At 36.0% G+C, this 16,548-nt stretch overlaps 1 protein-coding gene across 1 annotated transcript; it reads right to left on the bottom strand.

Annotated features, from left to right (window-relative positions):
• Positions 1-1,203: 1,203 nt before the first annotated feature.
• On the bottom strand, positions 1,204-6,382 carry LOC111884385 (kinesin-like protein KIN-12B). The gene is made up of 16 exons (XM_052764674.1): positions 5,892-6,382; positions 5,609-5,750; positions 5,435-5,514; positions 5,205-5,330; positions 5,035-5,094; positions 4,800-4,946; positions 4,571-4,666; positions 4,328-4,470; positions 4,093-4,242; positions 3,881-4,010; positions 3,592-3,805; positions 2,940-3,502; positions 2,766-2,864; positions 2,533-2,685; positions 1,642-2,433; positions 1,204-1,573 (listed from the first exon to the last, which is right to left on the bottom strand). The coding sequence occupies exons 1-16, from the start codon at positions 6,177-6,179 to the stop codon at positions 1,352-1,354; spliced, it is 3,405 nt and encodes a 1,134-aa protein (XP_052620634.1). The 5' UTR covers positions 6,180-6,382; the 3' UTR covers positions 1,204-1,351.
• Between the last annotated feature and the right edge of the window lie 10,166 nt (positions 6,383-16,548).

The raw sequence follows: 16,548 nt of genomic DNA, 5'->3' as shown, positions 1-16,548 counted from the left end.
TATTTAGTCATACATATTTCTTCCCAAAGTTAAAGCCTTCTCCTTTGGAACCTAAATGTTACTATGAAGATGGAGTTGGCTTTGTCTTTTACTTCTACATCTTGACTTGCAGCAAAAATTCATACTTTATTAAAGTCAATGTCTATTATTACCTTGACTAAATCTTTGCAAATTTAAAAAGAATAACTCCTATACCACTTCGAATAGTGTATAGGATAAACAAATGTAAATGAAGAGTAAATACACACACTTGATACTATTGAAAAACAATAAAAAGTAGAGATGGCAACGGGGGCGGGGAACACAGGGGACCCAATCCCCATCCCCATCAGGGAATATAAATAAACCCTCATCCCTACCCCCAACGGGGACTGGGGATCCCCCAACGGGGAAACGGGGATTTCTTTTTCTCTTTTAACATGTAAGCTTTTACGTAAGAAAAAACTTTATATTTCAATTTTACCAGCATAACTTTAAAGATTTTATAAAATATATAAGTACCCATAAATTGCATAAAAATATAAATAAATTTTCTACCAAATTTAAATACATACAAGAAAAATCAAGTAGAAAAAAATTATCAGATTGATATATTTAAGGTAAAATAGATCAACCAAAGAGAAATATATATATATATATATATATATATATATATATATATATATATATATATATATATATATATATACACGAGTTTAAATTAGATAAAAGAAAAAGCAAAAAGTTATAATTTCAACCAAGTAATTACTAATGAGTTAGGTTACTTAGATCAAATTTTATGTATTATAAACTATACTATAAATATATGTTTTGTATTATTTTTATATATTAATATATGTCGGAGGCGGGTCCAGGGTCAGGGATTAAGAGTATCCCTATCCCCATCCCCATCCCCACTTTTTTTATTCGGGTATTCCCTATCCCCGGTCAACCTGGGGATTCCCAGTCAAAACGGGGTGCAGGTTTCGGGTTCCCCATTGGGTATGGGGCTTTTTGCCATCCCTAATAAAAAGTAGGTTGCAACCTATGGATGGATGGTAGTTTAGGATGTCCGAGACCTACAAGGAGTTCACAAACGTCTCACCCTAAATATATTCAAAATGTCTCCTCTTCTGAAATTAAAAAAAGAAAAATAACTTTATGGATGAAAACCAGACTTCATTTTTTGTTTTTATTAATATAAGAAATCAAATGGTTAAAAGATGATACATCCAAAATGTTCTTTCAAATTCAACCTATACAACATCCCAAATTATTTTATCATTATTGTAATAAGCTTTGGTAATTATATATAAAATAAAGCATAACTTATAACAACCTACAAACAAAACTTGAGACCAAACTTGCATACCTATATGTTACAATTATCATATCCAGAGAACCATGAAGATGGTTGTGGCAACATGGTCAACTCGTGTTTATCATAGTTGTTTGACTCTTCTACATCATATATTGGCATATCATAAACCGGGGTTGATATTGATATTGAGGTCTCCTTTTTCTGTTTTTTCTTGAGCCTTTCAATTTGTCTGTAAGCATTCTCTGTTTCTTGTTCTGCATCTAAAGCTCGTGTCTGCATGAAAATATGAAGTTAGAACTTTTGTTTTTGTAAAGAAAAAAAAATAGATAACAGAAACTGACCTCTGCAAAAGCAACAGCTTCTTCTGCTTCTTTGAGTCTCACAAGCAATTCACCAGCAGCCTGTACAGCATCAGCAGTATCCCTTAATTGTTCCTTAAGCCCTTTAATTTCATCCCTAAAACGCCCTCTCTCCCTTTCTCTTTCCACTTTTAGGGTTGAAATTTCAGTAGCAAGAGCGTTTATAAATTTTGATCCATTACCCCTTACTCCAGCTTTTGTAGCTGCTTTTTTCACATCTTCAATCCCATCTTGAATTTGACCTTGCCTTATAAGCATGTTCATATGTTTGTCTTCTAAATCAGCATATTGTTCAAGCATTCTTGCGTGACACTCCATTGCCATTTGCATTGCTTCTTTAAGCTCTTGTGAACATTTTCTTTCTGTTTCAAGTTCTTGTTTTTGCTTTTCAGCAAGCAATTGGTTGGCTTCTAGTTGACTTTTCAACTCTTGTGTAAGAGAAATCCATTTGCTTTCTTCTTCATGGAATCGGATTCTCTCTGATTCAAATCTCTGTTCATCGGTTGACTCTGGGATTGTGGATAAAGAAGGGGATTCGTTGGTTTCAGATGGATATGTTATTTGTAAAACAGGAGTTTGTGTTTTAGAGAATTTTGGTGAAGAATCTACATAGGATTGAAGTTGACTCCTTAAATCTTGAATCTCTTCCATTAACACATCCCTCTCTCCCATATCAAAGAAGCTCCTGTAACGTTCCAATTCATCTTGTATTCTTTTCAACTCGATTTCTTTCCTTAGAGTTTCCGGATGATTCTCGTATTTCTCCTTCAGAATCTGTATTACATGTAAAAAAGAAGCATGAAAATTTTAAAATAGTAAAAATGAAAGAACCATAGAAAGTTGAGAAAATCTGGAAGGCGTATGTATGCATACTTGATGTTCATTTGCTAAAGATGTCAATTCTTCATTTACAAACTCCTCAGCAGACAAAACACCATCCATTAAGTTCTCAAGACGGGCGATTTTGTCTTCTTGCAGTTGCCCAATAATCGAATTGCACTCACGTTCATGTTTATACTGTTCCACCTGTGATGGTATGAAAATGGTTAAAGGGTAAAAAAGTAATTTCATATCAACATTGAGGGAACTGAAAACGAGCATAATACCAGACGATTAAGTTGCATAATCTCATTGTGTTGTTTAGTGCAGAATTCTTCTAACACCATTTCTCTCCTTATAGCTCCAGCCAAGACTTTTTCCACTGCCTACAAGAATGTCACACATGAATTAATCTCAAAATAAAATGAATAAATAATTTTTTTTCTGTTAAAAAATATTACTTTTGGAACTAGCTGCTTGGATTTATCAACCAATTGTGAGCCATCAACAGGAACCATCTGCAGATTTGAAGTGTCATGTTCATGTGTATCTTTATCTTCTACTAATTCAGATGTTTTACTCTTGCAATTGTTGCACAAATACTCCATGGATTTCTCTTTCTCTTCAGATAACACGTTCTCTAGAGAAAAAGTTTGAACACCAACATCTTTTCGAACAGGTGTACAAGGAAACCTGAATGATGAACGCCCCAAAGGGGAACTTTTTCTATGTTTATCAATTACTTCAAGACCATGATGTAAACTCGCAGTCAAACGATCAGTTTGACCATGGGAAAGCATGATAGCTTCTGAAATATTGTTTGCAAGGGCATTATGGGAAGCAGATAATATTGAGGAAGTCCTCAAACTTTTCATGCTGCTACTAGTAACTGTTGGTGAAACACTTGGAGTTGGAGACTTGAGAATAGGGGATTCTTCAGATTGTAGTATTGTTAGATTAGAAGTGTCAGTTGAAACTTCACACTTGTCAACTTGTTCAGATATTTCTTCTTTCATATTGACATCTGTGTAAAACAAAATGTGGTTAATGCTTTCAGTTTTAGACATTTTTGGCTTAAAATCACTAGTTAGGGTTTCACATGATCATATCTACCTGTTTCCATATTTTTGCAAGCTTCAGTGGCTTCCAAAAGAACTTGCTCAGCTTCCTCAACAATTTCCATTTCTTCATCCTCATCATCTTCGATATGAGGAAGCATCATAGGACGATTTAAGCTGTATTTCAGAAGATTCAAACTTCTACGTGCATTCCACCCTGTATTTGGATCAGGTGAATTGTTGTTTTCCTTCATGCGTATTAGTTCATCCTGTTATATATCAATAATTCCAATCAGTAGCTGCTGTATCATAAACTTGAATTAAAAAAAAAATGGAAAATGTACCTTTAGTTGTCGAATCACTTCACGTAATGTGTTCACATCCTCCTGCATTTGTTCATTAACAACTGCCTTGTTCTTGATAGCTTTTGCACGTTTTGCAAATCTCAATGTACTAAAAGTCTCACTCTTACAGCTGTTTCATTATATTATAAAAGGTTTAAAAACAAACACACAGAAACAAAAGGATCAAAAAGAAAATGACATGTTATTGTTACCTTTCTGAAGGTGAAATGGCACAGACCATGGCAAGTTTTGCATTTCCACCAAGAGATTCCTGCAACAAAAATGTCAGCTTGGAGTCTCTATATGGAATGTGCCTTTGCTTTCCTGTTTGGGAAACCTCTGCTAGAATGTTAATCAAGTTTCTGAAATTGTCAAACATAAATGAATATTAGAATAGATCAACAGAAATGAAATCAACAAAAACATAATATAAATCATATGTCATACCCGAGTTGTGAAAGTGAACGATTAATATTCCCAGCTTCTTTTAAGCGTTCTCCAGCTGCACCTGTTGACTTTTGTCTCTCGGATCCAGCAAGGTCAACAAGATTTATTCGACTTGTTTTGAGGGAACTCAAGCCATCTTTGCTCTATAAATTTTGAATTGTGGATATGAAAACACAAGACAAAATTACTATATAGGACACCACAAAAGCAAATAACTTGAAATTTTTCACCATCTATTATTACCTTGCATCGTGATTCAACAACACAAGTGAACACACTGTGAGAGCGTGAACTCTCCATATTTATACTTGTAGCTCCTGTCCTTCTATTTGACAACCCCTGCATACAACTATCGTATTAAGAAAAGCATAAACCAGAGACAAATGAAGAATCTTGATATGATCGATTACTGATGGTTGTGGCACTCATTATAATGGAAACCTTTCATTAAGCAAGAGTAAAGTATCCAAACCTTTTTCAGAAGTTTTGTCACATCTTTTAGACTGCAAACGGACTCCTCTGTTAAATTTTCAACATATACACCTGTTTTAGTATCTTCTCTTATTTGAAGGTTTCTTTGAACTGGATCCAACAAATCAGTAATTTGTTCATTATAGATCTGTCAATACAGTTTCCCAGAATTAAGATTTAAGATACTTGTAACAACAGAAGTTCAATTGTCCATGATAAATAAATTATCATGTTACCTCAAGAAAAGAACAGCGGCATTGATACATGAGTTGCTTGTCAGCATGTTTATTTTGTTCCTATACAAATTCGCATTAACTCGTCAGTGATAGAAGTTAGGAGAAGTGAACATCAAGTCAATTTAATATAGACTTGACAGGTGAAACAAAGGCATAACATGCAAACTCACCTCAGTTATGCGAAAAAATAACCTTTCAAAAACACGAGGTGTCAATCCTTGTTGATCACTAGATGACTCGTCTTCCAACAATGCATTGGAAGGCCCCCATATCGTGTATGTCTTTCCACTCCCAGTCTACTCAAATTTTATTCATGGTGTGTAATTAATATAAGTAGCAATGAAAATGAAAGAAAGAAAGTTGTTACATTTATAGTCAGCACAAGGAACACATAGAATACCTGCCCATATGCAAACACAGAGCTATTGAATCCAGCAATACAGTTTTCAACAAGGGGAGCTCCTACAAGCTGGAATATATCTACCTGTAAAAGGAAATTGAATACAACAGAAACAGAATAACATTTCATCAGTGTTAAAATGTGTATTTATTTCATATAAAAAATAATAGAAACCTGCCTGAGTTGATGCTGCGTCAGCAACAGAATCAAAAGTGAATGTTTGCCCTAGAATGGACAAAGAATCGCCAGATGTCTTCTGTAATATAATTTCCCCCTCTTCTTCGTTTTTGCTTGGTGGCCTCATTCGCACAATAACCTAATTTGAAGAGGGTCATGAAAAAATTAAATATATTCCTAGATGTGTAAAGGCTGCTTCTTGTATCAATTCTTGAAGAACTCCACAGTTTAAAAAAAAAAAAAAAAAAAAAAAAAAAAAAGATATCCCTCATAAATTTACCTTCACTCCTGTATCCGAAGATCCAGCAATACCATTTTCCTGTGGCAATTCATTGCTAAGCTTCCGCTTGAGAGAACTCGAGGGAGGAGGTCTCGGTGGGAGTGGAGATTTCAGTTTACTGGCAGCGGCGGGAGATGGTTTACATGTAAACGATGGAGATGGAAATGAATCTGGAATGGCGTTGACGTCTGGAGGTGGAACATTTTCGCTGGAATATTTCTGTTTTCGACTAGAAGATTTACTCTGCTTTATCGAACTAGGGTTTAATGGTTGCATAACGCGCTTCATCTTTCAAAAAACCTTGTTCAGACTGGTGATCAGAGAGTGTGAGAGAGAATTAGGGTTCCACCGACAACTACCGAGAAATTATGAGATGCCAACAAAGAGAGGGGTCGACAGGGAGGAAGAGATGTAGCCGTTTGAACTTTGAAAGGGGCTTTGGCGGATCGATGATTTCAAATCGGGATCCACAAGTTGTTTTAATCGTTCTTTATTGTTAGATTAAACTACAAATTTGGTCACTATGGTTTGATAATTTTTTTGTAGATTCCATCGAAATAGTTTTCAACTTGAATCTTGGTCTAAAAATATATATTTTGTGTATTTAGTCTGTTAATTATGGTCCATGTGTTATATCACAACTAGAAAGTTTAGTTTAAAAATGTTTGGACTATCATCAATTATCCAAAACTTTGATTTTATTGCGAGTTTTGTTCAAAACTTTATGAAAATACTAGACGAATTCTCGTGCGTTGCGCAGCGTACGTTCAAAATATACTGTTAAAATGTTGAAAAATATATGTTTAAAATGGTTATGTTATTGACATAATATTTCGAACAATATTATTCATTGACATCAACCCACCTTCCTCAAAACAACTCTATATAAATGATTATATTGTTACCTTTAAAATCATAAAAAAAAAAAAAAATTGTTTGATGTTTTAAATAATTACAATGATAGAAGTTAAAATGTTAATTAAATAAATTTAAAAAAATTAATTAACGATAACAAAAACTATAAATAATATTAAACCATATATTATATTTAATTTTATTCATGAGTAACTCGCGGGTAGAGGTCATTCAAAAGATTGAGATTATGCAGTTTTAATAGATGTATATATTATCATATAATTCAAAACAATCAATATATTATATCAACTTAGTATACGAATTATTATATTAAATTTATCAACATTAACGTTAAATTTAAAAAAAAAAAAAAAAAAAAAAAAAAAAAAAAAACATACATTTGTACAGATTTCAGCTATACAGATCTGCTTCGCACATCCTACACAATCGCACTTTGATAACTCAATCATTTTTGGATGGATTAAGGTCACTTATGTTTGTATATGCCATCGGTGAAACTTATGAGTGCAAATGTAGTTTTTTATGTAAGTGAAGTTCACTATTTATATTAATCATATTTGAATTGTTTTCTAAAATTTTATGTTTTCCACTAACAACACATTAATTATGATGTAATTGAGATAATAAATATTATTTTTCACATTTACTTGTTGTATAGCATTTGTGGCCTTTAATGCTTTTAATACTAATTAAGCTTAGTTACTCATGAGCTACGATTATTTTTAAGACGGCCTAACTAAAGAGTCAAATAATAGTTTCTTGCTGTTCTATGAGTAATTAAATACTTATTTAATATTCTTAACTAACGGTTACAATATTAATCTACTCAATATATAAAAATGTTTTTTTATGTGGAGTATTAAAGACGCAATGTGGGTAAATATTTTTAGATTTACAAATATTTTATACTAATAAACAATTCAAAATAATTATTCCGTTAATATACATATACCTAGTCTTATTAAAGGTAATATTTCAAGTTATATTTGAAAATTAATACTCCACACTTAATTAATATTAGTATAAATATTGTAATATAATGTCGCACACATGTGAAAGAAGAGATAAATGTTTATATATAACTACATATTTCAAAATTTTCTGGTAGCAATAATAAGACCAAGTTTTGTTTTATGTAACTTTTTTTTTCATGGAATGATAATAAAAAATTATATCTTCTTTATATTCGGATAAGACTTTAATCCTTGATTCCATTCTTTTAATACTTGTTTAATCTAATGCAACTCATGAATATTTAAACTCTTCAAAATAATTATTCCGTTAATATACATATACCTAGTCTTATTAAAGGTAATATTTCAAATTATATTTGAAAATTAATACTCCACACTTAATTAATATTAGTATAAATATTGTAATATAATGTCGCACACAAAGAAGAGGTAAATGTTTATATATAACTACATATTTCATAATTTTCTGGTAGCAATAATAAGACCAAGTTTTGTTTTATGTAACTTTTTTTTTTCATGGAATGATAATAAAAAATTATATCTTCTTTATATTCGGATAAAACTTTAATCCCTGATTCCATTCTTTTAATACTTGTTTAATCTAATGCAACTCATGAATATTTAAAATGTTCAACGTATTTTTTTTTTAATTGCTTAGTGGTTGGAAAAAAAAAAGCAAAAAGTTGTATGGATTTATCTCTTGATTTTTTGTATGGTATTTTTGAAAATTGAATATATTTAGCCTTTGAAATATGAGGTTCATGGAGTGTTTTAAAATTTTAATGTGATTTATCTCATATGAATTATCATTCATTATGTGTGATTAGTTATTAAGAAGGTGAAAAGGTGTGGGGGTTTCAAATGCATGAGGTTTTAGCAAATTATTGTGGGGGTTTCAAATGAATGAGATTTAAGGGAAAATGCAAGCTTTATAAGTATGTAAGATTTAAATTGATGAAATTGCCTTTACTTTTATCTTTTATCTTTATCTTTTTTTATTTTTATATTAATAAGAAAATCAAAAATAAAAATACCACTCACCCTTACTATCTACCACACCCACAACCTCTTTCATCTTTCTATATCCTCCCAACCCACCATAAATGACGGCCGGAAAAATCATAACTATGTCGCCATGTGACAATAGTCAATTTCGGGTCAGGTCAAAGTCAAACGAAGTCAACGAGTAAAACTGGCCGACTCAATTAAACCTTATATATTAGGGGTTACGTTATGTAATTACTGTTCAACTCACTATCTTAATGAGAAAGTATCATTTGGAAACTTGTGTGTTTAATTTTCCTTAGCCTTGATAGTGCTAAACGATGAACCAAAGCGATAAAACACTATTTCACACTCATTGGGAGTGTGTAGTACACTAAAACATCGCTTCACGGGTTTACAGACCTTGCGTTGCGAAGCCGGATACTTAAAAAGGTCATAAATGGAACCACTCTTAAATCTCTTTCACTCTATCTCTCCATATTAGAAATCTCTCCCAAATCTCTCTCCATATGAGGAATCTCTCCAAGATTGTAAAATCTCTCCCAAATCTCTCTCCATATGAGGAATCTCTCCAAGATTGTAAAATCTCTCCCGAAACCTCTCTTGAAATTTTTATAATCAATTGGGGCATCCCGATACTTGGCTTGATAAGGAATCACTCTAAGAAGGGAAAAATCTTGGAAAATAACCCTTTGGGACCGAAGCCTCTCCATAGGGGCCAAGTCCTCCTTGGACCGAGGTCCCAAGAAGCCAAACCGGAGTCCACTTGGCTAACCGCAGCAAGCGGGCCGCAGTCAGCGAACCGCAGCCACCGACCACAACAGACTTCGCTCCGGACCCTCCTGACGAACCCGCCCGCGGAGCCTCCTCGGACCGCAGCCCCTTCCTTTTCGGATCTGCATCAGCAGCTGATGCCACTCCGGATTTTGGACTGCTGATGACCAAGCCCTCGCCTGATTTCGGATTTCTTCATTTTTCACCCGGTTTTCGATCATTACTCCGTTTTAAGCCCGTTTTTTATTATTTTAACAGGGGACTTTCACCAAAACTCATATTTTGACATATGAGGCCCCAATTATTCATAAATTCAGTATATTTTTAAGGAAATATCTATTTAGGGATAAAATCTTTTAAGTGAGATCTTGAGGTGGAGTGTGGATCTTGCCATAATATTTGACACAAACAACCACCCCATGCCCATTCCTTTGACCAGCCATTGTACTCCCCACTACTCCTAGTCACCTCAAGTGTGACAACCCAAGTTGTTCCGTTACATTTCCCCGTTACGGTTAACGGAATATTCTAGTTTATAAAAGTTCCGTTAATTAGAGGTCGTCAATTAAATAAACATTTCATTTGTTTATATTTAATATGCCGTTAAGTCGTGATAAAAGGGAATAAAAACACATAACACACATTTCCATTTAATTGGAAAAAGTTAGTTTTTATTATTATGACCACTAAATCGGGTGCGACCAAAAGCCCCGTATAACGGCAGTATTGGGTAGAATTCCACTGAGCTCCAACTCTCACCCATATATAAAGGGGAGTAAACTCCATTTGGAGCTTTTCCACCCTCTCTCTCACTACTCTCTCTCTCTAGACCCGAACCCGACTCCAAAACCGCGAATTCCGGCTTCCAAACGTAAGATTTTCTTTCCTAACTTGTTCTAATCATACATCTAAGTGTTTATATCTAGAAAATCATAAGAATGAGGGGCAAACAAGGAGTTTATGGCCTAAGAAGCTCCTTAGGCCGTAAACACCCCAAAACTTGGCCAAACCCCAATTTTTCCTTCCTTTAGGCTTGCATGCTAATTAAGGGATATACCTAGATGAGTTTGGACACCAAAACACAAGTTTTTAGGACTTAAAAGAGGGTTTACGGCCCAGACTTATGCTTAGGCCGTAAACACCCAATTTCCATGATAAATGGTCCCAAAAACCCATCTAAGGCATGATAGAATTTAGATATGAACTTAGAAAATGCTTAGGGCCATAAAGCACAACCAAATGAAGGGACAAAAGGAGTTTACGGCCCATGCATGTACCAGGGCCGTAAACACCCTTAAACATGCCCAAAACATTGATTTTGTCCCCCAAATGGCCTTAGACTATTTCTATAAAATGCTAGGAAGGTATTAGGGGCTTAAAACTTCACTTAACTCAAGGCATAGGAGTTTACGGCCGTAAACTCCCTTAGGAGTTGTCCCTGGGCCGTAAACTCCCTAATGAAGCCCTTAAAGACCTTAAACTCACTCATGCCTTTTGGATTTGGACTTAGAATAATTCCATGAGCAAGTTAGAAGCCTTAAACACACTAGAACCCTTCACCATGAGTTTACGGCCGTAAACTCATGGTGAGTAGTCCCTGGGCCGTAAACTATGTAATAAGGGTTTACTCTCGGAGAGTAAACTCCATTCCTAAGCCATACACACCTTTAGACGCTACCCGGGACACCCCAAACACTTATCCAAAGTGTTTTCCGCTCCTTTGAGCGTGTATACTTGTTTAATTAGTATTAAATATACTAATTGTATGTGAAAATATGTTATCATATGTTAAATAGGTCATTGAGTGTGTTCGAGTCCTTACGTGACACCGAACGCCCAAACGGCACCTTCGTCGGACCTACTTACACCAGGTGAGTTCATACCCATGAATGAAACCTTTTAATGTTTTTACATGTTTTATAAGGGGGGGGATACAAGTTAAACATGCCAGTTATCATATCAATCACATGTGATTGATAACCCGCATGCACAAGATTTTACCACTGTACACTGTTTTACCGAGTAGGACACTATAATGGTTTTCGATTGTTTCAAAACTCTTACTTATACTGTTTTACCTAAATTCATTCTAAACTGGTTTATGAAAGATTTTCAAAGGTTTTCAAACATATTTTACAAAAGAATACAAATTGTGATTTTCTCCGAATATAAAGGTTTTTCATCAAAGTTTCCTTTTCACGACGTATACTTTTACTTATTAGATACTACTGCTTCGCTTATACTTATTTTATACTCCTACTTAGTAACGCTTTCACTTATACTTGTAGTCGCTTATACCTGATAGACACTCTTACTTCACTTATTGTCGTCTCTACTTCGTGATACGCTTATACTTGTTCGACACTCCTACTTCACTTGCGACCGCTCCTACTTCACTTGTTCGACACTCCTACTTCACTTGCGACCGCTCCTACTTCACTTGTTAGATACTCCTACTTCACAAGAATCACTTCTACTTGATACACACTCAGTCGTAGTTAGATGTATGTCTGTGCTTATATAGGTACATATAAGTAATGATTGAAAGACTTAGGAAGGCTCGTCCGCCCTATTTCCTTTTCTTCGTTGAGATGTGGTCTGGTGGGATCGGATGGCCATCCGAAGGTCGTTTGATTCATTAGTTATATATTATGTATATGAGTATGGACATATAGGAATTCTCTAGTCAGTTCAGTTAAGAGTCTCTACCTCTAGTCTACACTTACATTAGAACCCACTATTGGGAAGTCTCTACTTCTAGTTCAGCACTTACACACTACCTACTATTTGGAAGTCTCTACCCACTATTTGGGATGCATCTTCAGGACACGGCCTTCTCCGTCGTCTAGTTTGTAACCAGAATCTCCTGTAGGGAGAGCGGAAATTATGTGTTTAGATCTATACGGGATTGACAACCCCGCACCCAGACTGCTAGCTACAGTCCTGGCCTACCAAGCCAACAGGTGACAAATGTCATATTTTAGACGCTCGTAGGGCGTCTGGTACTCTAGTCAGTACGGTTACGAGTATCCCGGGTTACCTTATAATTCATTGTCTTTAAGGTAACGATATTTCACCAGCAATTTACACTGTATGCTGGTAATTCATTTCCAGAGTCACACTGTTTCGACCTTACAAGACGTATCTGTCATTTGATACTGTCTGGGGTCTGTTTTCTCTGTTTTGACCTTACAAGACGTATCTTTCATTTGATACCGTCTGGGGTCTGTTTTTCACTGTTTTAGACCTTACCAGCTGTACCTTTCATTTGGTACCTTCTGGGGTCTGTGTCTCCACTTGTTAGACTGAACCAGGCGTGTCGTTCGTTCGATACTCTCCTGGAGTCTATGATTCCTTTGCCTTAGTTAGCAGTCCTCACTGCTGAGGCATATGTTATTTCCCTGTTGTCTCTTGCTTTCTTTAATAATCAAATTTAGTATTTTGATAATGATAGCAATTAAGGGAAAACTACTTTTTACCACATAACACTGACCAGTCTTGGTAGAAGGCTGCTTTTATTAAAGAAAATATAGGATTTTCTGGAAAGAACTCTAATACACTGTAATCTCTTAAACTACTACTTTTATTAAAGTTATTTGAACAAAAACATCACTAAATGCTTATGAACTCACCAGCATTTGTAAAAATGCTGATACTCTCTTTTCAAATAACTTGTATTCTCAGGTTAGCTTTAAACAGGTACATCCCCGAAGCAGTTGATGAAGATAGCTTAGTGCCATGTCGTACTTACTTATATTTACTTGTATTCTTTGATGTATTGTAATGTAACCATGTAAAACTATTACTATTAATGCAATGTTTTGTTGTACTTTGATTACTATAATGTATGTGTTGTGATACTTGACATGACGTCATCCACCCCAGAACGTTTCCGTCATTCCGGTTTTGGGGTGTGACATCAAGGCACTACCCCACTCCTTTCCCAGCAACCCACGTCTAAATGAGCTGGAGAACTCTCTTTCACTCTTCACTTCACTCGTTTTCCTCATTTCCTCCAAGTATCAAACATCACTTTTCTCTCAAATCCTCTCACTCCAATTTCGAGATTTAAGGGTTGATCATCAAACTTTCTCTCATTTTTGGTAAGTTTCATCATTCTCCTTATGGATATTACATTCCCTTTTACTCAAAATCATAGATTGCTTACACAAACATCATCACATTCATGTTAGATCTTCGAATCTTCAAGTAATCCTTCAAGTGTTCTTGAGTTGAACACTTCTCATCTTCAACATTCACCCACTAAAATCACTCAAGGTGAGTTCATACCCCTATATTTTCATGTTTTCTTAAGTTTTAAGGGGGGGGGGATACAAGTTAAATGTAACGGCCCGTCTCCGGTATGATGATTCCATAGTATTTATTTAGAAGTTTGCAAGAGGGACTCGGCGAGTTCATAGCCTGACTCGCCGAGTAGGGACGGGATTTTCGAGCACGTGTTAGTCGGCGACTCGGCGAGTCCATATTCGGGACTCGGCGAGTCTGCCTGCCTGGAAGAAACCCTAAATCCCCGGGTTGCTCACTATTTAAGCCACCTTATAGCCCCCATTCTCGCCTCCTTCACCCTCAGAAAGCTGTGAGAAAACCCTAATCCATCCTTGAGTGATCTAAGTGTTCTTGTGTTAAATTTTTGAAGGATTGAAGAAGGAAAAGAAGAAAGGAGCAAGGAGAAGAGTTGTAGAGCAAAGACTCAAGGGCAAATCAGAGTTCTTTGAGGTATTCTTTGGATTTCCCCCTGTTTTATGCTTTAAACCTCCATTAGAACTCTTCTAGATCTAGTTTGATGCTTTTCTCAAGCCTTATGATTGTATGGATACCCTATTACGTCGAGATATCCTTAGATCTGTTCATCTAGGAGTTGTAGAGCCCAGATCTATTGCCTTTTTGAAGTTACCTTGCATAAGAACCCTAGATCTACCCTTTTAAGTGCCTTTTTAGCCTTTATCTCCTTTTTCATGTGTTTGTACACGTAAAGTTGGAAACTTTACATGGTGAATCAGCTTATTGGACTCAGATCTATCATTTGTATGTAATGGATTCAAGCAGAATCGAGTTTAGAATAGTTGCATGGTTGTGACTCGGCGAGTCGGAAGAACGACTCGGCGAGTCGAGTCGCGAGTCCCCGATTTCTTCCTTTTTGAGTGATGCCGAGTGGGACCAGTGAGTAGTAGAGTGGACTCAGCGATTTCGAGGTCAGACTCAGTAATGGAGGGACTCGACGAGTTGTTCATACAACTCGGCGAGTCCAAGGCAATCTTCTTAAGCTCAAGAACAGCTCGTCGAGTTGTTCATATGACTCGGCGAGTCGGATGCAGATTGTCTGAGTTCTTGGATCGAGAGATTACTCGTCGAGTCGATGCCATACTCGACGAGTAGCCTCGAGTGGGGTTGTGAAATGAGATTAGAGACTCGGCGAGTTGGCGGCCCAACTCGGCGAGTCAGATCAACTGTGTGTTGACTTTGACCGAGAGGGTTGACTTTGACCAAGGGTAAAAGAGTCATTTTACCCCAATACAGTGCTTGGTATTTGATTAAGTGTGTTTATGGACTTGTAGCCGGGGAGATACCGGAGCAGCAGCAGATAGCTTCCAGAGCCATACACACAGCAACCAGTTCACGAGGTGAGTTTCCTTTCAGTAGGAACGGGTCTACGGCCACAATGCCGGCCCGTTTAATTAGCAGTAGTCCCGGACTTTGGTCTGATGCAGTAGTTAGAGTGCTTGATGTCTTTGTGATACAAGCATGTTTGTGTTATGTGTTCCGGACTCTGTTCCGATGCAGTATGCAGTATATGTGATTATAATAGTTGATATGTGTTATGCTATGCCATGATCAGCCAGTTCCGGACTTCGGTCCGATGCAGGGGACAAGGTCCCAGTCAGTTCCGGACTTCGGTCCGACGTAGCTAGTTCCGGACTTCGGTCCGATGCAGTTAGTTCCGGACTCTGGTCCGATGCAGGGGACAAGGTCCCAGTCAGTTCCGGACTTCGGTCCGATGCAGCTAGTTCCAGACTTCGGTCTGATGCAGTGGGCAAGGCCCAGTATGTGCTTTATATGTATTGTATGGTATGTGGTAGTTTGGGGGAGCTCACTAAGCTTCATGCTTACAGTTTCAGTTTTGGTTTCAGGTACTTCCGCAAGAAATGGGAAGAGCTCGGGATGATGGCATCGCACACACACACCACAGCTTCAGTTTTTATCCTGGGAGTTGACTCAGTTTTCTTAGATATGTTTTGATACAGTTGTGACACAGTTTTCTTGTTACAGTATTTTAGTATGGTTTTGAGATACGCAACGTATGGTCTTATTATGATATACTCAGTTTTATGATTTTTGGTTATATTAAAAATGAAATTTTCGGGTCGTATTTTTGGGTCGTTTCATTAAAACACCAAGAACACAACTAAACTCATTTAACAGCCTTCATCAGAAAAGTTCAACTCCATTCACGGACTGTTTTGGGCAACTTAAACATTTTAGTTTTCAAAACTGTTTTAGGTGCAAGTTCCAGTTCTTAGATTTAAAATGACTACTTGCACATCTCCACACGATTTTTCTACAATTTATGGTGATTTTTGCAAAACAGCCTATCATTTCAAGAACAAATCCGGACCAGTCTGTGAATATGGACATTTTAACACACGTTAAAGACTTCCAAAAATCATGATAAAAATTATGAGTAAACTAGACACATTTTAGGAACTCTTAGAATTTACGGATTCAGTTTTCAACTTCGTATGATTTTTCTATGACTTTTCTAAAACAGCGCAGAAAGGTTAAAAACTAGTTAACAGCTTATAACTTTCATAACTTTTTGTATTATGTTGAGCAAAGTGTATAACAATAAGTTCTAAATATTGAATGTGTTTCCTTGTTAGTTTATCATCATAAACTGAAATTTAGTCATTCATGATAAGATTATCCATTCATTTAGAACACATATATTAAGCTATAATAAGCATAGTTTATGGATTCATAACACTAATGTGTTTTCATAAAAGAGTTCT

This window comes from Lactuca sativa, chromosome 6, assembly GCF_002870075.4.
Source record: "Lactuca sativa cultivar Salinas chromosome 6, Lsat_Salinas_v11, whole genome shotgun sequence".
NCBI lineage: Eukaryota > Viridiplantae > Streptophyta > Magnoliopsida > Asterales > Asteraceae > Lactuca > Lactuca sativa.
The sequence above is the reverse complement of the archived record's forward strand: the minus strand, read 5'-3'. Positions and strand labels throughout refer to the sequence as shown.

Coding starts and splice junctions, on each gene's coding strand:
- LOC111884385 (XM_052764674.1), bottom strand. CDS start 6,179: ATGAAGCGCGTTATGCAACCATTAAACCCTAGTTCGATAAAGCAGAGT. Junction 5,515..5,608: donor CGCAGCATCAACTCAGGCAG/GTTTCTATTATT, acceptor TTTTACAGGTAG/ATATATTCCAGCTTGTAGGA. Junction 4,947..5,034: donor GCCGCTGTTCTTTTCTTGAG/GTAACATGATAA, acceptor CTGTATTGACAG/ATCTATAATGAACAAATTAC.